The following is a 25,741-nucleotide window of genomic DNA, read 5'->3' as shown; positions in this document are numbered from 1 at the left end:
AGATCTACTGTCAGATGTTGCTGTTAAGGAAATCTACCCCCACTTTAGAAACCAATCAGCTTTCAGGTTCTATTATCAAAGCTTAATGGAACAAGCTGAAGTTAGAAGCTGATTGGCTACCATGCACATCTGCACCAGATTCTGTGTAAGCCAGTTTTAATAAATCTCCCCTGAAGAAACCAATTAGGGAACGGTTGTCACTAGGGAAAAAACACAGGAATAAAAACCGGATGGGAGTTCTAACGTTACTCACTATTCTGAAAAATTTCTTGCAGTCTCTGCCAGTTGTAAAGACTTCCAAGTGCGCAAGCCCCGTACATATGGGCAGACATTCAGGAGACATTTGCCTGTTCAAAAAAAAAGGTTGACGCTCTGCCCGGTCTGCCTCGGTCTGTCCAACAGAAGCTGTCTGTTCGGCCAGCTTCTGTCGGACGTACATGCTTATTTGTGGAATACGGGTTTATTCAAGCAAAAAAACATTAAAACTGCACTAATTATAACCAAGCAATCATCTATCCCTGAGCTGGCCATACACTAGTACATTTTTGATCGCATGTTTATGAACATTTGTACGAATTTTCATATGAAAATTCTTAGTACATTTGATGATTTGGCGAATTGTCATTTCAAAGCACTTCAAAATGCTTTTTACTTTGCACATTCGATTTTGGAACTTTCTCAAATGAAAATAAGATACACTGTAATGCCATGTACACAAATGTTCGATGTGAGCTTGTTGTCGGAAAATCCGACCATGTGTATGCTCCATCAGACATTTGCTATCGGAATTTCCGTGTATTCCGTATGTTTGAGAGCTTGTTCTCAATTTTTTAGACAACATAAGTTCCTTTCGGAAATTCTGATCGTCTGTATGCAATTTCCGATGCACATAAATCCTACGCATGTTCGGAATCAATTCAACACATGCTCGGGATCATTGAACTTAATTTTTCTCGGCTCGTCGTAGTGTTGTACGTGACCGCGTTCTTGGCGATCTGAATTTCCAACAATATTTGTGTGACCGTGTGTATGCAAGACAAGTTTGAGCCAACATTCCCTCGGAAAAAATCCACAGTTTTGTTGTCGGAATGTCCGATCGTGTGTACGTGGCATTAGAGATTTTCCATCCTATTCCTTTGCATTTTCTCATCACAATGTTAAAAAATTAACATTGATTTGACCCCACAAATGATTTGAAAATGAAACGAACATTTTTAAAATAAAAAATTGTGAACACAACTCTACTAGGCAGCTGAACTGAACTCTAATTGGCTGCTGTGAGTTACTGCATTTTACAATTTACACATTATCATTGATCAGATCATCCTCAATGTATGCATAGCTATTTTTTTAGTATATAATAGAGTAGAGTAGAGAAAGATTAGAACCCATGTCATGTTATTGCTGTCTGTGTCCCTACTGGGAAAGGTCCAGCTGTCACCAGAGTTAAGGTGAGTCTTTTAATCTAGATACCCTTTCTGATGACAATTGTCCAAAAAGGAAATCCCCATCCCTTTTTAGATATTTCCTTTCACTTCCTGTTGCATCTCCAAAATAGGAAATGAAGGGAAATTTCTCAAACGGGGAACAGACAGCGAAAAATCTATTGGCAAGGTATTTAATCCACTCATGTTATATACAGAACTAAAACAAAAGAAAGTCTTGACCAGGGCTCAAGTCCTGCGGGAACGCGTGGGAACGGAGTTCCTGCACTTTTTTCACAGCAGGAACGCAGTTCCGTTTGCAGGACTAAAGCAGCTGAGCCGCCCAAGCCAATCCTTCACTAAGCGGTCACTGTGAGGGGCAGGCGAACCTTAGTAATCCTTTATGTTACTGGCCACTTCCTGTATATGGATTCATTGGGTAGTGTGCGGGTATTCCGTCACTTCCTCAATGCCGCAATGTCTCCTGGGAGCTTTTGTCATTGTTCCCAGGAGACATTGCGGAGGTCTTGCTTAAAGTTCTTTCTAAATCCCACGATAACTCGCGGGCAGACCTCCGCAATGTCTCCTGGGAACAATGACAAAAGCTCCCAGGAGACATTTCGGCATCAAGGAAGTGACGGAATACCCGCACACTACCCAATGAATCCATATACAGGAAGCGGCCAGTAACATAAGGTACAGTGGATCTTGGGTGGGAGTTGCCACACTTTTCCCCCAGGACTTGACCCCTGGTCTTGACGATACATATACTTAGGTAATAACTTTTACAGTATGTCTCTTTACAAACACACAAGGAAGGATTGGATCTTGGTAAGCTGAAGGAGATATTCCTTTTTTACATAAACAGTCTGTCCTGCTTTACTCACATCATGGTCACATTGGAGGAGACAGAAGGGACAGTGCGTAATTTGGCTCCATCACAGTCAAGTTCTAATCCTCGGCACAAACATTGAGCTGGCACCCCACCAAGCACTGGATAAAAGAAGATAGGAACATGTGAGAAGGCTAGAGCTGCAATAAAAGGCCACCTAGTATAGTGTTCTGTCATATACAACTTCACTACTCTTACTCCGTTTTAATTGATATTCATGCCAAGATTCTATTTTTATGTTGAATATGTGTGTTGATTAAACCCCTTTGTTAAAGGCTAAAGAGAAATCAAGTGACAGGGTGTATTGAATGAATAACATTTCTAGAGATGACACAGAGATAACAATAGCACTGACATTCCCTTTTCCTCAACTATCACATAACAAGAGGAAATAAATAGAGGAAGTGAATAAATGATTGTGTCCATTTGCTGCTTTTTGCTGTTTGTGTATATTGAGCATGGGCTCTCTATATTTTTTTTTTACAGTTCACCTACCATCACTTTAACACTTTACAAGTCCCTCCCCTTCATTTTAACATTGAACCTACCGGCTGAAAATTAAAAGTTAATTTACTTTAAGACTTAACCCTTAAAGTATATCTAAACACAAGAACAAAAGTCATTTATTACAGCCTACCAATCCTTAGTTATGGTGACTGCATTTGTTTTTGGCTTTTTTTCTTTATTTTACCTGGTGACCTTGATAGCAGCACACGTCCTGTCCTAGGGTGACAACGCTCATTCGCAGGACTATATTTATGAAGAAGCATGGTCACTATAAGACAGGGTGTTTGTTAATACTACAGAACACGTCCCCCCCTTTCCTCATCTCTATATCACTAAAGGAATGTGTTCTGTGGTTCATAGACAGAACTGGGAAGAGATTAATTTTTTTTTGAGATAACATTTCAGGTTGCATTTGATTTCTGGCAGGGTTAAGTTTTCTTTTTTCTTTTTTGCATTTATTGAACAAATATAACAACATCCTGTCAATGCATGTTGAAAAAACTAAAGAAAGCAAATAAGAAGTTTTTCTGTTAAGGTTTACATACGTTTTACCTAAATACAATGCTTAAAGGGGTTGTAAAGTCAGAAGGTTTTTCATCTTAACCTCCCTGGTCGGGCTCGGGGTGAATTTTCCATAGCAAAAGCGGTAATCCCGAGCCAGACTCAGGATCGCATTGCAGTATCCAGGCAAAGTTACTTACCTTGTCTCTTGGATCCTGTGATGTCTCCCCGCTGTGTCTCCTCGCTCGATTCACAGTGCCGAGTGCAGAGCTCCGTTCACGAGCGTTTCGACACACGGGGACAGAGTTCGGCGCCATATAAAAAAAATAAAAAACACAGTACAGATGCAGTATACTGTAATTTTACAGATCACAGTACTGTATCAAATAAATACACATCCCCTTTGTCCCTAGTGGTCTGTCCAGTGTCCTGCATGTAGTTTTATATTATAAATACTTTTCTTTCTGCCAGGAAACTGGAGATTGTCCATAGCAACCAAGAAGTTTCCCTTTACATCAAAAGTGCTTTTAGACCAGCTAGAAAACAGCGATAATAAATTAGAATCACTTGCAGAATTGAGCGATAGCGATTTGTGGGGAAATTCGTCATCAAACACTTAGGCCCCATACACGTCCGAAAAACTCGACGGGCAAAACACATCGTTTTGCTCGTCGAGTTCCTTGTGAAGCCGCGGCGAGCCAAGTTTCCCCATTGACTAAAAGTGTACACACGACCGGTTTCCTCGGCAGAATACGGCTCCCATCGAGTTTCTGGCTGAATTCTGCCGAGAAACGCGGTCGTGTGTACGGGGCCTGAAAGTAATGAAAGCGACGATTCTGCATTTATTTATCATATTATAATTTATGATTTCGTGTTTCAAACTTTATCATACCCTGGATGCCTACTAGACTCTTGTTTGGACAGATTTAAGTGAGTTATTCCTCAGAATTACAGGCCTACAATATAAAACACCAAATTTCTATGCAAAATAATTGTACCGCTTTCAGCATAAAAAATCTGACATAATCATACCGCCAGGGAGGTTATGGCATTCTATGCAGTAAGATAAAAAGCCTTCTGTGTGCAGCAGCCCCCCTCACCCCCCCCCCTAATACTTGCCTGAGCCCATCTCTATCCAGCGATGTTGCAGGAGTGTCTTGGCTGCCGCAGACTCTCCCTCCTTATTGTCTGAAATGGCAGTGCGGTTCTCACTGCCGTCAATCAAATTTAATGATCCGAGGAGAGAGAGGGCGGGCCAGGCTGCAGCTCTGTGTCTAAATTGACACAGGTAGCTGTGGCTCGACTCGAGTGCCCTCATAGCCAGCTGCTTTCTGTGGGGGCACTCAGCAGGAGGGAGCCAGGAGCACTGAAGAGGGACCCAAGAAGAGGAGAATCTGGGCTGCTCTGTGCAAATCCATTCCAACAGAGGAGGTAAATATAACATGTTTGTTATTTTTAACCCCCCCCCCAAAAAAACCAATCAATATTACGCTTATTGCAATTTTTTTTTACAAAAAGTATGTAGAAGAATATAAATTGGCCTAAACTGAGGAAGAATTTTTTATTTTTTATTTTTATTTGGGGATATTTATTATAGCAAAAAGTAAAAAAATATATATTTTTTTCAAAATTGTCGCTATTTTTTTGTTTATAGCGCAAAAATAAAAAACTGCAGAGGTGATCAAAAACCACCAAAAGAAAGCTCTATTTGTGGGAAAAAAAGTCAATTTTGTTTGGGTACAGCGTTGCACGACTGCCCAATTGTCAGTTAAAGCTGCGCAACGCCGTATCGCAAAAAATGGCCTACTCATTAAGGGGGAAAATCTTTCGGTCTGTAAGAAGTAAAAGAAAAAAAAGGAGAAATTAAGAAAACTATCCGCATCTGCTGAATATCAGCAGCAGATAGTAAAACATCCAGAAATCTCTGGTGGCTAAAAATCAGCTTGATCCAGGTTAGATCTAAACTTTGTGGGCCGATTCACTCATCTCTAGTGCTGAGTGGTTTATGCTGAAAAATGTTCAGATATCGTCTCTTTAATTATTTTATATCTTCAGCCAACGAGTTACTGGGAATCTCTGACTTGTTTCTGCAAGATGCAGAGTACATTTTCTCCTTTACAATAATTGGGCCTATTTGTGAAAGATTATTTCCCCAAGCTGCCTCTGTAACTATACAATACATCACAACTTGACAGTATACTAGCTCTGTATATCAGCCTGTCAACACGCGTTAATTACAGAGTGTGTCCAATGCTAGAACTCTCTCCTTATTAACATCACTGCTTGATGAACATTATTGTGCTGTTTTACAAATATCCTGAAGAATTGTACATCATTTGTAAATTCTATACTTCTTCCTGTAGGAAAAATGATGATAGGCTGTAAGTGGTATCAAGGCTTTTCTTCTTCAGTAAAGGGTACAGGTCTGCCACAAATAATGCCCATGGAGCTTTGCTCTGTGTGCTATTTCAGAAGTACAGTACTTATTTGCATTTCTGTCATTATTATTGGACGTTTACAGGAACATTCTGTTCATGGTGCTTTTCAATAATGTTTCACGTTGAGTCAGTTCAAGAACAGCAACATTTCTACCTTTAGACTTTTCAGAGATGTTAAATGGCATAATTAGGAACAAATATCTTGCGTTTGATAAAAAATATATAGTATGAACTTATTTTAAATCTAAAGCAAAAGGACCCACAAAGATTAATTAACACTGTAGTAAACAGCAGAAATATCGCTTAATGCATAGCTCCAGTGCCGGCCCAAGACATTGTGCTGCCTGGTACCAAGAATGAAATGCTGCCCCCCAAAAAAAATTACGCCCACCAAAATACCCCCACATCCATTATTTTATATCATGATAACTAAAGTGGACCTATCATGGCTCTATACATGTATAACGGAGTATAAAGAGGACCTGTTATGGTTGTTTACATGTATAGGAGTATAAAAAGGACCTGTTAAGGCTCTATTCATGTAATTAGCCCCACAGTGGCGCGGAGAGCGGAACGGGATGAGCGGTGGGGTGGCAATTAGCCCCACAGTGGAGTGGAGAGCGGAGCTGGCAGAATGGGATGGCGGGCGGGCGGCAATTTGCCGCCCCCCTGAAAGTGCCACCTGGTACAATGGTACCATAGGGTCCCATGGTAGGGCCGGCCCTGCATAGCTCCCTGATTTCGAGGGACTGTCCCTGATTTGGAGCAATGTCCCTCTGTCCCTTTTTCCTCCTCATTTGTCCCTCATTTTGGTCTGATCTATATAGATGTTTATAAAATGCACGTTGTATCTATCAAAAGGTGTTTCCCAGCGCTAAACCTTTCATCTGATTTCTAAATTGCTGCATTTGTAAATTCCAAAAGCCAATATCAAGGAATAGTAGTGGTCAAAAAAAGCACTTGTGGATTTAACCTCCCTGGCGGTATGATTCTTTCAGAAAAAACATGCTGAAAGCGGTACCATTATTTGCAAGGAAATTTGGCGTTTTAGATTGTAGGTCTGTCATTTTTAGAAATAACTCACTTTAAAAACAAAATTATAAATTATAATATAATAAATAATTATAAATAATTATAACAAATAATAATATAATTATAATAAAAATTATTCAATAATGTAATCAAATCAAAATCACTGAAATTTGCTCAGTTGCAGAATTGTTGCTGTCATTATTTTTTTTTTTTTATGACGAATTTCCCCGCAAATCGCTATTGCACAATTCTGCAAGTGATTATAATTTATTATCGCTGTTTTTTAGCTGATCTAAAACTATTTTTGACATAAAGGGACACTTTTGGTTGCTATGGACAATCTACAGTTTGCAGGGAGAAAGAAACGTTTTTATTATATAAAATGACATGCATGACACAGGACAGACCACTAGGGACAAGGGGGGTGTGTTTTTTTTACATACAGTACTGTAATCTATAAGATTACAGTATACTGTATGTATAGTGTTTGTTTACTTTTTTGAATTTGGCGCCGTTCTCCGTCCCCGTGCGTCGTAACGTCGCAGGGAACGGAGATCGGCGTCACACGGAGGCACTGTGTGAATCGAGCGAGGTCCTGCTCGCTCACACAGCGCGGTGGCATCGCTGGATCCAGGGACAAGGTAAGTAAAACTCCCTGTACATCCAGCGAGGCGAGCCCGAGTCTGACTCGGGGTTACCGATCCTAGCCCAAAAATCTCACCCCGAGTCAGACTCGGGAACACCGCCCAGGAGGTTAACCAATCTTGCTTTTTTGTAAAATTCTCCTTTAAGGGGTGTGTCCTATGCCTGTATACTTTTGCTGATATGTGTCCCTCATTCCCATCTCAAAAAGTTGGGACATATGATTAAAGGAATTGATTTACTAAAGGCAGATAGACTCTCCACTTTGCAGTTGCTCCAAAGCTTAGTAAATGAGCAGAAGCTCTGCCGACTTCCATCATCCAATCATGTGCAAGCAAAAATGCTGTTTCTTTTATTTTCCTTGCATGTGATTGGGTACTCTGGGCAAGGTGATGCTTTACCTCATTTACTAAGCTCTGGAGCAACTGCATTTCCAGAGTGCAATTGCACTTTGCAAAGTGCACAATCTATTTGCCTATGGTAGATCAACCCCAAAGTGTAACTAAACCCAGGAGCCCGCATTCACTATATTTGTTCTCCCCCAGTACACAGAACATGAAAATGCAATTATTTTAGTAAATATAAACTGCTAAATACTTTTTCTCATCAGCAGTATATAGCAGTCTTGTGACTTATATCAGTTCCTCGTAAAGCTTGTAGGAGGAGTTTTATTACTGCACTGAGCTGTCCTATAGGACCCCTGGCTCTCTGCATGGACAGTGCTGATTGGCCCTGTGCTGATCGCATGTACTCTCCCAAGAAAAAATAAATGTTCTCGTAATATACACCAAACTGAGCATGTGCAGCCTGACTCCAAAGGCTCTGTACTATCCAGACATGTTCTGGAGTCTTTAGAAAAAGAAGAGGATCTGCACATACAAGCTCAAGAAGCCTTTTTACAGAATGCAGATAATTAACCGAATGTGAAAAAGATTTCTGCCTTGACAGAAAAAACACTGCGCTAACGTAAATATAATAAATGGAATAAACACGTGAAAATATGAATAAGCAGCCAGTACTAATTACTAAATACCACAGTAAATAAAAACTAAAAACACAAGATAGTACAGCACTATAAAAATAATGACCACCAAAAAAATTGTCAGTTGCAAACAAATATGGTGAAATATTCTGCGACAACAAAAAATTGAAGAATTGTTGAATAAAAAATAGTCCAAAACACAATATCTAAAAATCATACAAGTGAATGAAGAAGTTCATGAGTGATTGTTCATAAGTGAATATCATGTATAACTGAATTAGGAAATCCTCCACCGAAAGGAACACCCCATAAGTGAGAATGTATTCTCCTTACCAAAAGAAAAGACCGGATTTGCAGCGGTCTTATGAAGCCCAGGGATGTTTTTAACAAGTCTTCCCAAAAAGACTGCTTCTTGGACTGGAAAAATGCGAAAGAATGGTTCCGGATCATATGTACTCCAGCAATCAGATGTCGATATGACCACCCATGCAATGAGAAGTAATGGGATACCACATAGTGTAATACTGTTTGACAAGGGGGTTTATTGAAAGCAAAAATGTGCGTGCGTGATGACGTCACCCAGCTAAGCCACACTAAGCTGGGTGACGTCATCACGCTACACGGAGACACGTGACGACGGTGTTTGAGCAGACGGAGGAGGACTCGAGGAGACGCCATCCTCTCCAACTTCATTTTATCCTATATGCGCTGCATTATTCATCTCATTGTAAGTGCACATTTTTGCTTTCAATAAACCCCCTTGTCAAACAGTATTACACTATGTGGTATCCCATTACTTCTCATTGCATGGGTGGTCATATCGACATCTGATTTCTGGAGTACATATGATCCGGAACCATTCTTTCGCATTTTTCCAGTCCCAGAAGCAGTCTTTTTGGGAAGACTTGTTAAAAACATCCCTGGGCTTCATAAGACCGCTGCAAATCCGGTCTTTTCTTTTGGTAAGGAGAATACATTCTCACTTATGGGGTGTTCCTTTCGGTGGAGGATTTCCTAATTCAGTTATACATGATATTCACTTATGAACAATCACTCATGAACTTCTTCATTCACTTGTATGATTTTTAGATATTGTGTTTTGGACTATTTTTTATTCAACAATTCTTTAATTTTTTGTTGTCACAGAATATTTCACCATATTTGTTTGCAACTGACAATTTTTTTGGTGGTCATTATTTTTTATAGCGCAGATAATTAACCCCCTAGGTTCCACAGTGAGTATAACAAGCATGCTTTACTGCATATACAGACTGATTTTACTGTTGTGGATTTAGTAACAATTTAAAGCATATCTATGATCAAAATGTAAAATCATATATTCATTTCCACATTGCATTTCAGTTATTTCTAGCTGATCCTATTAATCTGAACAATCTTGAAGTTTGTAAACTTACTTTGTGTACTCCCCACACATTTGATTTCTTTTATTCTGTGACAAGCATTCACTATGCCCTGTAAGTAGGCACTGCTGTATCACACAATTCACAGATCCTTCTTTTTGAACTACAGGGGGGATAAGACGAGGAGTTTTAGGGGGCGGAGTCTTTACAGGAATAATTGGAATCCAGGAAGTTATGGAAAAGACACCAGCAGACAGGCAGCACTCACCACATTAACCACTTTTCATCCTTTGGACCTACCTGTGTCCTCAGACGAAAACAGCGATATCTGCCCCCCCTTATGCAACCGGCCTTCACCTTTACCAGGTTCTCCCATCCCATCAGGGTGCCCGATACCGATGTGACCTGTCACATCTGGTGCCCTAGACAGAGTGAGAGGAATGTTCGTTGTTGATCCCCTACTGTGACATCAGAAACCAGAATGGACAAGAATTTTTAGACACTTCCGGTTTCAGTTTGTTGTTTACAAGTCATTACCACCTTGTAAAGCAGCCAATCAAACCGATCTTGGCTTCACAAGCTGAAGTCTTATAAGCCCCAAATCTCTCCATAAAGAGGACTTGTCATGGCCCATGCTATCACAAAGGATGTTGTTCATCCCTTGCGATAGTAATAAGGTTTAATTACGTTACAATTTAATTAAGTGTAAAAAATAAATAAAGTAACAATAAAAAAAAAAAGTACCCTCGTCCCCCCCGTGCTTGCGCCCAAATGCGACTGCACATGTAGGTCATGCAAGCATATGTAAATTGTGATCGCACCACACATGAGGTATTGCTGCGAACATCAGAGCGAGAGCAATAATTCTTGCACCAGATCTCCTGTGTAACTTTAAACTGGTAACCTGTAAATGCATGGATAATTTAATATAACAAACCAGAATAACTGCTCCAGGTGAACGCGGGGTGCACGCCCTGTCACTGCTGCAGGAAACATGTAGATGAACAAAAATAGGATGGCCGCACTCCCAATACGATGCAAAAAAAAATGCAGGGTGTTGTTTTTTCTGTTTTTAATTTTTGGAGCACTTGTATAGGGTTGAGAGAATTAGGTGGGATGCTCCAAAAAGTAGAACAAGTACACTTGAGGACTTTCTTCAGGACAAGCTATATGCTTGTATCAAACAATATACTTCAGATTTAAGGTAGTAGTAATAGTAGTAGTAATACGTTGTAAATGTGTTTTATAGCAGAAAGTAAAAAATTCAGTTTTTTTTCAAAATTTACTTTTTTGTTCATAGCACAAAAAAAACAAAACAGTAGTGATCACCAAAAGAAAGCTCCATTTGTGGGTAAAAAAAATACATACAGTTTTTACATACATGACAATATTTGGGTACAGCGTTGCATGACTGCGCAATTTTAAGTTAAAGTAACGCTGTGTCCCCATAAAGTAACAGGTGGCTCCAGCCACACAAACAAATGAGCTCCTAAATTTTTAAATATTTTTTTTATATTTTTACAATTTTTTTTATTATATGTTGCAATTTCTTTTTTTTTTTTTACAATGATTTTGGATGGTGTCAGTAGGGCAGTAGATTGTGTCAATAGAACAGTGGACAATTTCATTTTTTTAAACAATAAATTGTGTCAGTAGATGGGGTCAGTAGAGAAGTGGATGGTGTCAGTATAGTATTATTTTTATTGTGATTATTATTATAATTTTTTTAGAATTGTATTATTTATTATTATTCATCACATTCTTTAACAGTCCTTTTGGGGGGCTTTGATGAAATATCAGGGGTTTAAACAGACCCCTGAATCCTCACTTTTGAAACAGAGAAAGGGACTGAGGAAACATTCCACACAACACAAGTTTTTGACAAACCCTTCATTAAAAAATCAAAAATATAAAAAATGTCCCCCCTGTAGATGCATCATCAATCATGACGCCTGCAGCCACCACAAAAACTAAAAAAGAAATGAGAAACTAAAAAAGGAAAAAAAAATGTTTGTCCTGAAGAAGGCTCCGCCGTCTGCTGGCTCCGCCATCTGTCAGCAGTTAAATAACTAAGTGGCGGGGCCATCCGGTGATGTCGTAGGGTGGCACCTCTCCCTTGTGACATCACTGACCCAGCATGACCTCAGTTGGCGACACCACAGGGTGGCCCCGCTGCTTAGTTATTTAAGAGCTGTCAGATGGTGGCGCTGGCAGACGGCGGGAGCTTTTGTTGGGATCTTTTGTTTTTTTGGGTCGGTGGTGGCAGTGGACGTTGTGATTGATAATGAATCTACAGCGGGAGACCTTTTTTTATTTTGGATCTTTTAATAAAGGACTTGTCAAAAACTTGTGTTGTGTTTTATTTACTTTTTACACTTTTTTGGTGAATGAGTAAGGGTGCTATGTACCCCATACTCATTCACATGGGGGACCTAGATCTGGGGACCCCCTTGTTAAAGGGTGCTTTCAGATTCCAATAAGCCTCCCACCAAAAGACCCCCACAATCACTGGCCAGGGTTGTGGGGAGGAGGCCATTGTCCCCATCAATATAGGGACAAGGTGCCTTGGGGAGGCAGAGACTCTCTGCTCCAAAGCACCCTCCCCATGTTGAGGGCATGTGGCCTGGTATGGTTCGGGGGGGCACTCATTCGTCCCCCCTTTTCTGGCCTTCCAGGCTGCATGCTCGTATAAGAGTCTGGTATGGATTTTGGGAGGGACCCCATACCATTTTGTTTTTGGTGTGAGGGTTCACCTTAAAATCCATACAAGACCTCAGATATCACTGTGAACATCAGAGAAAGAGCAATAATTTTAGCACCAGACCTCCTGTGTAACTCTAAACTGGTAACCAATAAAGGCTTATAAAGCGTTACCTTTGGAGATTTTTAAATCCTGAAGTTTGGCACCATTTCACAAGCATGCACATTTATAAAGCATGACATGTTTGGTATCTATTTATCCGGCGCAAACACCATATTTTATATTTGACCAAAAATGTGGGTATTATATTGTTTCTCTAGGTTCTTTGCTACAAAAATATATAATGTTTGGGGTTCTAAGTAATTTTTAGCAAAAATACAGATTTTTGCTTGTAAACTGGTATTGTGGATAATGCCTGAATGTACTCCTTGGATGCTGTGTCTCTCTATTTGGCTAGGCTGTGAAAAAGTCTCACACATGTGGTATTGCCATACACAGGAGGAGTAGCAGAATGTGTTTTGGGGTATAGTTCCAAGTATACCTATGGTGTGTGAGAAATAACCTGTTAATATTAAAAGTTTTGATGAAAAAAAAAAATTAATTTCTTTATTTTCCAAAGAATTATGAGAAAATATTTAAAAAGGGGGGGGGGGGTTTGGGACTTTAGATGAGGCACAAATATGTGCCTCCATCCCTGGTACAAATAAAAAAAAGGAGTATTGGGACTTTGAATGAGGCTCTCCACATAGTAGGGGTATGCAAAAAATAATTGATATGTTTATTGACATGGGAAACATAAAAAATACGAAATTGGTAAAAATTATATATGTCATTGTCTACGTAGTTCACTGTCTATCATGCAATTATGTCTTACAATTTTTATTATTATGCCCAATTGTATTGTGCCGCTCCAATGACATGCATATATATTTATTCATGGGAACTACTCATTTATTTTCCATATTGTCACATGTTTCCAAGTCGATCCTTGATGTCTATGTGATATATGAAAGTTTATGAGTATCCTTATGACGTATATCATTTTTACAAATTTCATATTTTTTATATGTTTCCCATGTCAATAAACACATCAATTATTTTTTGCATACCCCTACTATGTCGAGAGCCTCATTCAAAGTCCCAATACTCCTTTTTTTATATGAGAAAATATTACAACTTCAAAAAACTCACCATTCCTCCTACCAAATATTTTGGACTGTATACTTTCCAAAAAGGGGTCATTTGGGGGATATTTGTACTGTCCTGGCTTGTTAGGGCCTCAAGAAACAAGATACTTTCACACAGACCAAATAATATAGACTGATTTGGGTTATTTTTACCAAAGAAATGTAGCGGTATAAAATTTGGTAAAAAATGTATGAAAAAAAATACTTATTTGCAAAGTTTTATAACAGAAACTAAAAACAAAACAAAAAAATTCTTTTTCAAAATGTTCAGTTTTTTTTAATTTGTAGTGCAAAAAATTAAGAAGGCCTGGCCTTAAAGTCGATAATGCCTGAAGTTACTCCCGTTGTTGCTCCTCTATATGTGGCTAGGCTGTAAAAAAGTCTCACTCATGTGATATCACCATATTAAGAAGGAGTAGCAGAATGTGTTTTGGGGTGTAGTTGCAAGAATGCCTATCCCATGTTTGAGGAATAAATTGTTAATATGACCTTTTTGTGGAAAAAAAAATGTATTTCTTAATTTTCCAAAGAATTGTGTGAAAATATTACAACTTCAAAAAACTCGCCCTGCCTCTTACTAAATATCTTGGACTGTCTAATTTCCAAAAAAGGGTAATTTTTGGGTATTTGTATTGTCCTGGCTTGTTATGGCCTCAAGAAATGAGGCCATGAGTACATCAGGTGTGATCAATTTTCAATGATTAAAACCTCAAATTTTACACAGACCAGATAATATAAACTGATTTGGGTTATTTTTACCAAAGAAATGTAGCAGGAAAAATTTTGGTCAAAATTTGTGAAGAAAAATTACTTATTTGCAAAATTCTATAACAGAAACTAAGAAAGATTTCAGTCTTTTTTTCATTTGTATCATGAAAAAAAAAATGATAAAAGTTTCATACGGGTACAGTGTTGCATGACTGAGTAATTATCATTCAAAGTGTGAGAGCGCCGAAAGCTGAAAATTGGCCTGGGCAGGAGGGGGTGAAAGTGCTCAGAGTTGTTCTCCCTCGGGCACACCGTGCAGGCATGCTTCTGTGTCCTGCTGCTGCGTCCATTGACACAGACAGCAGGACTGGGCCCTGCCCCAGACTCCCGCGCCAATGGCTGCTCTGCTATCAATCTATCCAATCAGGACCGAGACACCGGCTGGCAGGGCCGCTGATAGCCCAGTACAACTGGCCCTGTTGTACCAGGCCTGGCCAGCAGGGGGGCCCAGGCAACCTGAACAGATAGCTAACTAATGTAAATATAAAAAAAAACTCCAGCCATGACCAAACATTGTCTGTCCGACACCCGGCCACCAATGCCACCCATGCCACCAATGAAGTAATGTGCTGCAGACAGTGCCACCCATGACGCTAATGCCATAACGCATGTGCTGCCTGCAGAGACAGTGCCACCCATGCTGCCAATGGCATTATGCCATTGGCGGCATGGGTGGCGCTGTCTGCAGCACAATATGGTGGCATGGGTGGCACTGCCAGCAGGTAGCACATGCGTTATGGCATTAGCTTCATGGGTGGCACTGTCTGAAGCACATTACGGCATTGGCGATATGGGTGGCACTGTCTCTGCAGCACATTACGGCATTGGTGGCACGGGTGGCACTGTCTCTGCAGGCAGCACATGCGTTATGGGCCATAACGCTTGTGCTACCTGCAGACAGTGCCACTCATGCCGCCAATGCCATATTTCATAATGCCATTGGCAGCATGGGTGGCACTGTCTCTGCAGGCAGAACATGCGTTATGGCATTAGCGTCATGGGTGGCACTGTCTGCGGCACATTACGGCATTGGTGGCATGGGACAGAAAAATAAATATCACTTGTAGACAAACCTGCACTTTGTTTCAAGGCGGGTCTGTAGAGGGGTCAGGGTGGGACCAGGGGTGGGGGTGAAGGAGGGACCAGGGGCAGGACCAGGGGTGGAGCTGAAGGGGCCCTGTCAGGTAGGCTGTACGGGGCCCCATGATTTCTATCAGCGGCCCTGCCGGCTGGAGCTCGTCCCAGTTTCTGGAAAGACCGGGTTCGGGTAAGTAAAAGTGGGGCTCTGGGGGGCTGCTGCATCACAGGAGGTTTTTCACCTTATTGCATAGAATGCATTAAGGTGAAAAACCTTGAGGATTTACAACCCCTTGAAGTGCAGGTAAATAGTTTTATTTTTACAGTACACTTTGTACTGTATTTTGTATTGCTGTAATCATTTGTATACTACAGTATATGAATAAATGGTTGTGGAAAGAATCATCTGAGTTTCCATTATTTCTTATGGGGAAATTCGCTTTGGATTACAAGCACATTTAAAGAACTAATTATGCTTGCAATCCAACATTTTACTGTACAACTCTTGAATAAGTTTTGTTTGTAATAAAAACTGCGAAAATGAATAAATACTTAGGTATACAGTATTTGATTACTTCTGGAAGGATTTGTGCTGCTCTGAGTCAAATTTCCTGTCATCTGATTGGAGCATTTTAATGCGGTATTAAACCCTTATGCCGCGTACACACGATCATTTTTCGGCAATGAAAAAAACGACGTTTTTCGGCATGTAGAAAAAACGTATTTTTTTCCAACTTCATCATTAAAACGATGTTGCCCACACACGATTGTTTTCAAAAAATGCTCTAGCAAAGGGCGGTGACGTACAACACATACGACGGCAGTATAAAGGGGAAGTTCCATGCGGATGACGCCACCCTTGGGGCTACTTTAGCTGATTTCCTGTAAGTAAAAGAAGATTCGCACTTTTCTGTCTGTTACAGCGTGATAAATGTGCTTACTCCATTACGAATGGTAGTTTTACCAGAACGAGCGCTCCCGTCTCATAACTTGCTTCTGAGCATGCGCGGGTTTTTAAAGTCGTTTTAGCCCACACATGATCATTTTTTACAACCCGAAAAACGACATCATTTAAACCGTAGTTTAAAAAAAAAATAGTCGTTTTTCAGAACCAAAAAAATGATGTGAAGCCACACACAATCATTTTAAATTAAATTTTTTTTAAACGTCGTTTTTTTCATGCCGAAAAATGATCGGGTGTTTGCTTTTTTATCCATCCGTTTGCGGATGAAAAAGGGACATACATTGGTCCCTATGAGATCGCAGATGTCAGCGGATATCAGCTGACACCCGATCTCGTCCGCCTCCGCAAAGATCCGATTTTGCAGATGGAAGAAAACACTATTTTTCCTTCCGTCTGCGGATCGGATGAACACGGACATACGGTCCGTATTCATCCGATCCCCCCATAGGGGAGAGCGGAGAAAAGACAGGGCGGTCCCTGCACAGAGTGCGGGGACCGTCCTGTCAGCCGACGGCTCAGCGGGGATCAACGTAGCGATCCCTGCTGAGCATACGGAGGCGGATCATTACTGATCCGCCCCGTGTGAAAGGGGCCTAAACCAAAAATAGAATATATTGCAGTTCACAAAACTTTAGATGTCGTGACAGCATAGTTTTTTTTTCTTTGGCTATTTTTACCTGGTAAATTGGCCAGTAACACGCCCCCTATCAGTGGTAAATGCTTTGTCTCAACACTTAACTGATACATTTTCAGGAGAGCTTATTCTGTTGACAAACAATAAACTTACTGTGTGGATCACCAGGTAAAAATTAAAGAAAGAAAGCCTAAAAAAAGAAAACTAATGCAGCCACGACATCTAAGAATTGGTAAACTGCAACATAATAAATATCTACTTTTGGGTTTAGTACCGCTTTAAAAAATCTTCTTCACTAGAAAGCAGAACTCTTCTAATGCGTCACTTTCACAGCTGTAATAAAGAAATGATCGATAAGCTAGGTAAATAGACATGGCTTTCTATCACACTGACAGGCAAGCTTTGCTCTGCTGTGAGTGCACGATAAACTAAAAGCTGTTTATGTATATCCTGCAATATACTATTTCACATTTGTAACACATTTCTGAAGAATAAATAGTTCACTGTCATGTAAAATCATCATATAGAATGCACCAGGCAAGCTAAAGGATGGCGAGATATGTAGGTCAATTCCTGGATTATTGGACTGATCTCATGCCTGAAGGATTAATCAATAAAGACTTCTTATCACACAAAACATTTCTGAAATAAAAACATTAGACTATGTGACATGGATTTAATTGACCACAGCAGCCATAGCAGTTAAATAAAAAAATAAATACATCAAATACGCAATTTAACATTGAAAGAACCAGGGTCTTTGGTCCTAAACTGTTAAAAATGATATTGTACAAGTTGTACCCAACCTATATTCCAAGCTTTATCTCAGGCCTCGTACACACGGCCGAGTTTCTCTGCAAAAACCAGCAAGAAGCTTGTTGGGTTGTTTTTTTTTGCCGAGGAAACCGGTCGTGTGTACACTTTTCGACGAGGAAACCGACGAGGATCTCGTCGGGCCAAAAAGAGAACATGTTTTCTATTTCCTTGACGGCAATGGGAAAATTTGGCTCGCCGAGATCCTCGGCGGATTCACAAGGAACTCGACGAGCAAAACGATGTGTTTTGCCCGTCGAGTTTCTCGGCCGTGTGTACGCGGCCATACTGGTGCAGGGATTTATTAAAACCAAAATTCCATTGAAACTGGGCCCAAGTGAACCACTTCAGCCACCAACACCAGAGGGTTCTATACCAACTGATGACCCCCCCTTTCTCAAAAACCCCCTGCTGAATCTGTTTTGGCAAACTTCTTGCGGGTAGCAACAATGGCAACAAAAGTCAGATGAACCCTCAAAATGGCCTCTCATCATTCCCACAGATCCGTCAGTGCCTTTTGAAACAGCAATGAATCTTGAGCAGCATTATACCAGAACAAATGGAACACTGGAACCTCAGGAAGCTCAAAGAACTGTAAGGCCCCTTTTACACGGGGCGGATCAGTAATGATCCGCCCCGTGAACCTCCGCTTGCTCAGCGGGGATCGCTCCGTTGATCCCCGCTCAGCTGGCGGATGACAGGGCGGTCCCCGCACACTGTGCAGGGACCACCCTGTCTTTTCTCCGTTCTCCCCTATGGGGGGATCGGATGAGCACGGACCGTCTGTCCGTGTTCACCCGATCCGCCAGACGGATGGAAAAGTAGGTTGTTCCTCTGTCACACTTTGGCGGATCGGATGTCAGCGGGCATGTCACCGCTGACATTCGCGGCTCTATAGAGGAGCACGGATCGCTCGTTCAGGTCCGCCAAAAAAACTGGCAGGCGGACCTGAACGGGCCACCCATGTGAAAAAGCCCTAGCACTCCTGAAACAGAAGAGAAGACAGAGGCTCCTCTAAGTGCAGACTAATAAATTGACTTTATTTCACACAACACTGTAAGAGAGCAACTCACATTTATGTAGAAGAGAAAGGCAAATAGTATAGTCTAATTGTCCTGTGGAACTGTCAAAAGCGCTCTGTGCCACCGATGTTGCTTCTCTGCTGGATCCGAAAGCTGGCTGTTGGATGAGGGGGTCCAAAAAGGAGGGATGGAACGCTCTTGGAGCACGGTGTCAGGTGCGGTTGCACCACTAGGCAAGCAACGACACGTTTCCTAGGCATGCACACTGATGATGGCCGATCAGCGTGTGCTCCTTTGTCAAGCGCTCCACCCCTCCTTCCTGGATCCCCTCATCCAACAGCCGACTTCCGGATCCAGCAGAGCAGCTACATCGGCGACAAAGAGCGTGTTTGGCCAAAGGGCAATTGGATTACACTATATTCCCTTCTCATCAACATAAATGTGAGTTGTTCTACAGCAGGGATATGCAATTAGAGGACCTCCAACTGTTGTAAAACTACAAGTCCCACCATGCCTCTACCTCTGGGTGTCATGATTGTGGCTGTCAGAGTCTTGCTATGCCTCTTGGGACTTGTAGTTCTGCAACAGCTGGAGGTCCGCTAATTGCATATCCCTGTCCTACAGTATTGTGTGAAATATAGTCAAGTTATCAGTCGGTAACAACTATTGCACCCCTTTTCTTTGTTTGTTGCTCCTGAAACAGCAGCTTGATTGAAGAACAGGATACTGGAACAGCAGGCAATAATAGTTTTGTTTTTGCCGAAACACGTAAGTCACTGTAACTTGCACACTGTACCCTTTAGCAATAAAAGTACTTTTAGTGGGAGGACAAGTTGCCGCCTCTTCATCTTATACTTTCAATAACAGCAGCCACATGGACCTAGGTTCTCAGGAGCAACAGCAGAAGACAGTAACAGCAGCCACATGACCTTAGTAGCTAGTAAATATCTCCCTGCAGCAGACAGTCTCTGGCAGCACACGCAGCCAAATGAAGCTCTTTTCTCTTGTGTAGAGTACAGATATGCACTGCAGCATGTGGCTTTTGCCACCCTTCACCAGACTGCCAGCTATTAGTACTGGAACCTTGCATGCACAGTAAGCTGACCATGTTTTCAAACTACTATTCAGGGACACCCTCCCTTCCCATAAATCACAGCACAGTGATTGGACACAAGAGGCGGGATTTATGATTTCTCCAATCACAAGCAGGGTTGTGTTCCTCCTGGCATTCCTGGCCAGGAAAAGTACTGGCAGTGAGTAAAGCAGTGATGTGGCGGCCTTTTTTGGGGGCATCAGATTAGCCCGGGGGTGACTGTGTCAGTTTCATTCCAGAACACTGTATTGTCCTGGAATGAAGGTGGCCGGGACAGACCTGCAAAATGCGGGACTGTCCCGGGAAATCCGGGACACGTGGTCACCCTAATGCACAGGCTCCCAGCTATAGAAATCTCCCAGCCATGTTAAGAGCATACTTCCCTGGCTCTCCTGTACTGTCCCAAGTTTTTTTCCCCTGGGTACACATTATGGCAATTTCCTAAGCTCCCGAATAAACCTGCTCTCCCTAAAAGGGAGTTATTTGACCATACTTTTTGCCTTCACTAAGGCCCCTTTCAGACTGGGGCGGGAGCTGCGGTGACGGTATAACGCCGCTAAAAATAGCGGCGCTATACCGCCGGAATTGCCGCGGGTATCAGCCGCTAGCGGTGCGGTATTAACCCCCGCTAGCGGCCGATAAAGAGTTAATACCGCCCGCAATGCGCCTCTATAGAGGCGCATTGCGGGCGGTATTGCCGCGGTTCCCATTGTTTTCAATGGGAAGGAGCGGTGAAGGAGCGGTATACATGCCCCTCCTCTCACCGCTCCAAAGATGCTGCTGACAGGAGATTTTTTTGTCTCCCGCCAGCGCATCGCCTCAGTGTGAAAGCCCTCGGGCTTTCACATTGAGTCTGCAGTGCAGGAGTTTTTCAGGCGGGATAGCAGCGCTATTTTTAGCGCTTTACCGCCTGAAAAACTCCTCAATGTGAAAGGGGCCTAACTGTCAACCATATAATGTAATTTGAGTTGAAAAAGTTATGTCCGGTAGGGCGGTAGCAGTGCTCTGGCAATTTTAGCAAGGTATCCATCCTATTAATAACTGTATTAATAAGAGATGTTCTTTTCACTTCCTTTTTCCTTTGTTCCGTTTCAGATAATTTTGGGCTAAAAAGGGCACCAATCATCATTTAGCTGTTACTGATGATTTATTGATCAAAAGTTTAAAGTATAAAGTTTACCCTGTGCTTTTTAAATCATTGTTTTTTTCGAAATCCTTATTTCTCACACCTATGAAAATGAGCGGATTTTACCAGCAACTCCAACAGGGTGTTTGGTTAACTAGGGCATTTTCAACTGATTGATTTTCTTGAGATGAATGAGAACCACTATTATTTTCCAATCCAATTATCTGCACATAAAGAATGTATGTGAGACATCAACAAGGTACACAGAAAAGTGATATCATCAATGAACAATACCAGTTTTCTCACCAGTGTTCTGCTCCAACAATACTCTGTATATATAATTGTGCTGACTTGCAAAGAACAGAGAAAATCCTCACTGATCTTTTCTTTGCAGAAAAGTGTTGCTGCCTTATTAGTGTTTTCCTCAGTTTGGTAGCACAAGATTCCTTTGTATTCCTTGGATTCCCTGTACGGTGAATCTATCAGACAATATGGGCCAGATTCACAAAGAGTTACGCCGGCGTATCAGTAGATACGCCGACGTAACTCCGAATCTAAGCCCGTCGTATGTTTAAATGTTTTCTCAAACTGAGATACACTTAAACATGCCTAAGATACGACGGCCTGCGCCGTCGTATCTTAGGGTGCAATATTTACGCTGGCCGCTAAGTGGCGCTTCCATTGAGGTCAGCGTAGAATATGCAAATGAGTCGTTACGCCGATTCACGAACGTACGCTTGCCCATCGCAGTAAATTTACGCCGTTTCCGTAAGAGATACGCGGCGTAAAGATAAACATGCCCCCTAGGTGGCGTATCCAATGTTAAGTATGGCCGTCGTTCCCGCGTCGCAATTTGAAAATTTTACGTTGTTTGTGTAACTCGTCCGTGAATGGGGCTGGACGCCATTTATGTTCACGTCGAAACCAATGACTTCCTTGCGACATCATTTAGCGCAAAGCACGTCGGGAAATTTTAGGGACGGCGCATGCGCAGTACGTTCGGCGCGGGAACGCACTTAATTTAAATGTTCTACGCCCCCTACCCGGCTCATTTGAATTACGCCGGCTTGCACCAGGGGATTTATGCTACGCTACTACGTTCATTGACAATAAAGCACTTGCCTGTAAAACTTGCGGTGGCGTAACGTAAATGTCATACGTTACGCCGCCGCAGTTTTGCACTATTCTACGTGAATCTGGCCCTATATGTGTTAAATTTAGAAGTTTCAGTATGTTCGAGTACAGAAATAGAATTTTGACTAGCCTGACGATTGATAGCATAGAATATGAATATGTTGATAAGAAAATATTAGTGATATTGGAATTATTGTTGATTTACAAAGAATTAAAATTCTCTATTTAAAACAAGGGGTTGTAAAGGTAACTGTTTTTTCACCTTAATGCATCCTATGCATTAAGGTGAAAAAACATACGACAATACCGGCCCCCCCTGAGCCCCCGTTTTACTTACCTGACCCTTCGAAAGTCCCACGCTCGCCCCCGTCATCCTCCTAGTTTCGGGGCCTGGCCGTTGATTGGCTACACTGGATGGATTGAAAGCAGCGCAGCCATAGGCTCGCGCTGCTGTCAATCACATCCAATGACGCGGCGCGCCGGGGGTGGGACTGAGTGATACAGTGAGCGGCAATAGCAATCACTGGAGCGCGCCCACAGGAACTCAACACCATGCGAGCAAGCTCGCATGAAGGTGTTGAGTTCTTGCGGGGAGGAGCCAAGACAGCCGCCAAGTGACCCCAGAAGACCAGGTTCGGGGACACTCTGTGCAAAACGAGCTGCACAGTGGAGGTACGTATAATATGTTTGTTATTTAAAAACATTTTTTTTTTTTACAAACCCTTTAATGAACCAACTGGTGACTGATCATTAGAACAAACATGCATTCTCACATCAGCTGAGTGTAAGGTTCACACCTAAGGCTGGGTTCACACTACTACACTACTTTCATCCTACTTTGCTCTGTGTTCAATGTTTCCCTATGAGAGCGTCTCAACTGGTCCTACACAAGTCGGTTCGACTTTGAAAATGCTCCCTGTACTACTTTTGGTCCTACATTGATCCTACTTCAGGCCCATTGAATATCATTGAAGTCGGACCAAAGTAGTATCCTGTTCATGAAAGTAGGATGGATGTAGGACCAATGTAGGATAAATGTAGGACCAATGTAGCAGAGCAAAGTAGGATCAAAGTAGTGTAGTAGTGTGAACCCAGCCTAATACCTAATTAGATTTTCTGCAGATTTTTGTCTCCGAATTTACCTTGCCAAACCAGTACTAGATCAGTTCTTGAGGAGGAGGAGGAGCCTGACAGAGGCTCCTTATCACGATCGTAGAAGCAGCGTGTCAGACTGACACGCGGCAATCACAATCGCGTTACCCCGCTGGATGTCATATGACGCCCAGTCAGGATAACAAAACCACTTTCCGGCCGTTAATATGCTATAGGCCGGGTGGGAAGTGGTTAAAAGAAGGAAAAACACCTAAAAAAGCATCCAAACCTAAAAAAGAAAACAAATGAATCCATTACATTAGTAAGCTGCAATATATTACATTTTTGCTTTTGGGTTTGATATCGCTTTAAATATAAAAAAGTGAGTCTTGCAGCTCAGAGTTTAGTAGGCCGTAAAGCAGGTAATAAAGCTAAGTGATACTAAATTCACACATGCAAATGTGGCTTTTTAGAATTCTTAATGATAAAACTATTTTTATTTTATTTGAGGCTGTTTAAGCAGGATTGTAGAATCTTGTCAGTAGCAAAGGATGTAAAATCACAAGGCCAGTGGGTGTAACATAAAATTCTTTACTAATAGATTCAGAAAAGTTCTGTGGGTGTATAATGTATGGCTTTTTTTTATTCGGTACAGTCAGCTTGTCACATAATGTACTTTAATAAGCCTACTATTTCCCAGACAACTAAGCGTGAATTAAAGGATAAAAAGAAAGCATGCTTTAACCCTTTAGCTGCCAGAAAATATTTGTTTCCCATTTTCTGCACACAGTTACTTAAAACTCTCAAAATATTTGATATTTTCTGAAATCAGAAACCCTGTAGAATCATTTGATGGCAGTTGCCATTTTAAATGTCACACAATGTTACCGCAACTGTTTATCAAACCCATTGTTTTCCGTAAAAAAGTACTTAATTGTAGTACACACAAACCAATTTTTTGCAAAATAAAAAAGAAGAGGTTGTGTGAAGTAATTATCAGACATGTCAAGCCTCAAAGTTGAACACGCCTGTCATAGGCCACACTTAAAAAAACTTTGAAGCCCATTAGTTCCAGCATAAACCTATCTAGCCTTAAACATGTCCCCTTCCCCCTCCTAATGCCGCGTACACACGACCGTTTTTAATGGTCTAGAAAAAACAACGTACCCGATTATTGTTAGGCCGGCCTTGCCTACACACGATCGTGAAAAAAAAAATGCTCTAGAAAAGCGCGGTGACGTACAACATGTACTACGGCACTATAAAGGGGAAGTGCCATTTGGATAGCGCCACCCTTGGGGCTGCTTGTTTTTCTGATTTTGTGTTAGTAAAACTTTGGTGAGAGACGATTCGCGCTTTTCAGTCTGTTACAGCGTGATGAATCTGCTGTCTCCATTCCGAACGGTAGTTTTACCAGAACAAGCGCTCTCGTCTCATAACTTGCTTCTGAGCATGCACGTTTTTTTCACTTCGTTAAAGCCCACACATGACTATTTTTTACAACGTTAAAAACGACAACATTAAAAACGATGTTCTAAATTTTTAATGCCCATTTTTAACGTTGCGGAAAATGCTCTGGAGCCCACACACGATCGTTTTTAATGACATTAAAACATTTAATTTTTTGCATTGCGAAAAACGGTCGTGTGTACGCGGCATAACACCTATGCTGACTAAAGCCTCGTACACACCATCAGATTCTTGGACGGCGTTCGTCCGTTTTTGTTGCATACTAGTCTCATGTCAAAAGTGAAGAGGTTACTCACCATACGAAAATTCTCATACCACAGAATTAAATTTCACAAGTGATGTAATGTGTTGACTAGTTTTGTATGTATTCTTTAGTTTCTGAGCATGCATAGTCTTGCTCTATCTTTTTTTTTTTAAACGGAAATCGGATGTTGAGTTCACGTGTGAGAAAAATCTTATAGTCTGCACATCCAGCTTTTGTCGGACGAAAAACCGGAATTGTCAGTTGAAAGCACCATATTAACGATCCCAAAATCGGCAGATCGATCGTCAGACGAAATTTTACTTCCGATTTTCGAATCGTGTGTTACTTGTGTGAAAGAGATGCATCTATTTTCAGGTCTGGTCAGGTTGCATAATCCCGTGTCAACCAGCAGTGGCTGTTGGTGAAAGGACAGAGTGCTCAACAATGGCTGGTAAAGCTTGGAACAGTGAAGTAATGCACATGCATCTTTTTTGCACAGGTTACCCTGAGGGGGGTAGGACATTTTTAAGACTAGATAGGTTTGTCCTAGAATTCTACTTTACCAGTGAGTGATGGCCTTAAATGATTGCACAGTAATAGCTAATATGCATGCAGGCCCGTTGCTACAAGGCAGGCA

At 41.5% G+C, this 25,741-nt stretch overlaps 1 protein-coding gene across 1 annotated transcript in view; it reads right to left on the bottom strand.

The window, feature by feature from the left end:
• The window catches only part of RXFP1 (relaxin family peptide receptor 1), a 353,272-nt gene that overhangs the window by 108,249 nt on the left and 219,282 nt on the right, over nucleotides 1-25,741 (bottom strand). The window contains exon 4 of the mRNA XM_040332335.1: nucleotides 2,312-2,417. Coding sequence (XP_040188269.1) covers nucleotides 2,312-2,417 — 106 coding nt within the window. The remainder of the gene's footprint in view (nucleotides 1-2,311; nucleotides 2,418-25,741) is intronic.

The sequence above is a fragment of the Rana temporaria genome, chromosome 1, assembly GCF_905171775.1.
Source record: "Rana temporaria chromosome 1, aRanTem1.1, whole genome shotgun sequence".
NCBI lineage: Eukaryota > Metazoa > Chordata > Amphibia > Anura > Ranidae > Rana > Rana temporaria.
Note: the sequence above shows the minus strand (reverse complement) of the source record. Positions and strands in the feature narration are given on the sequence as shown.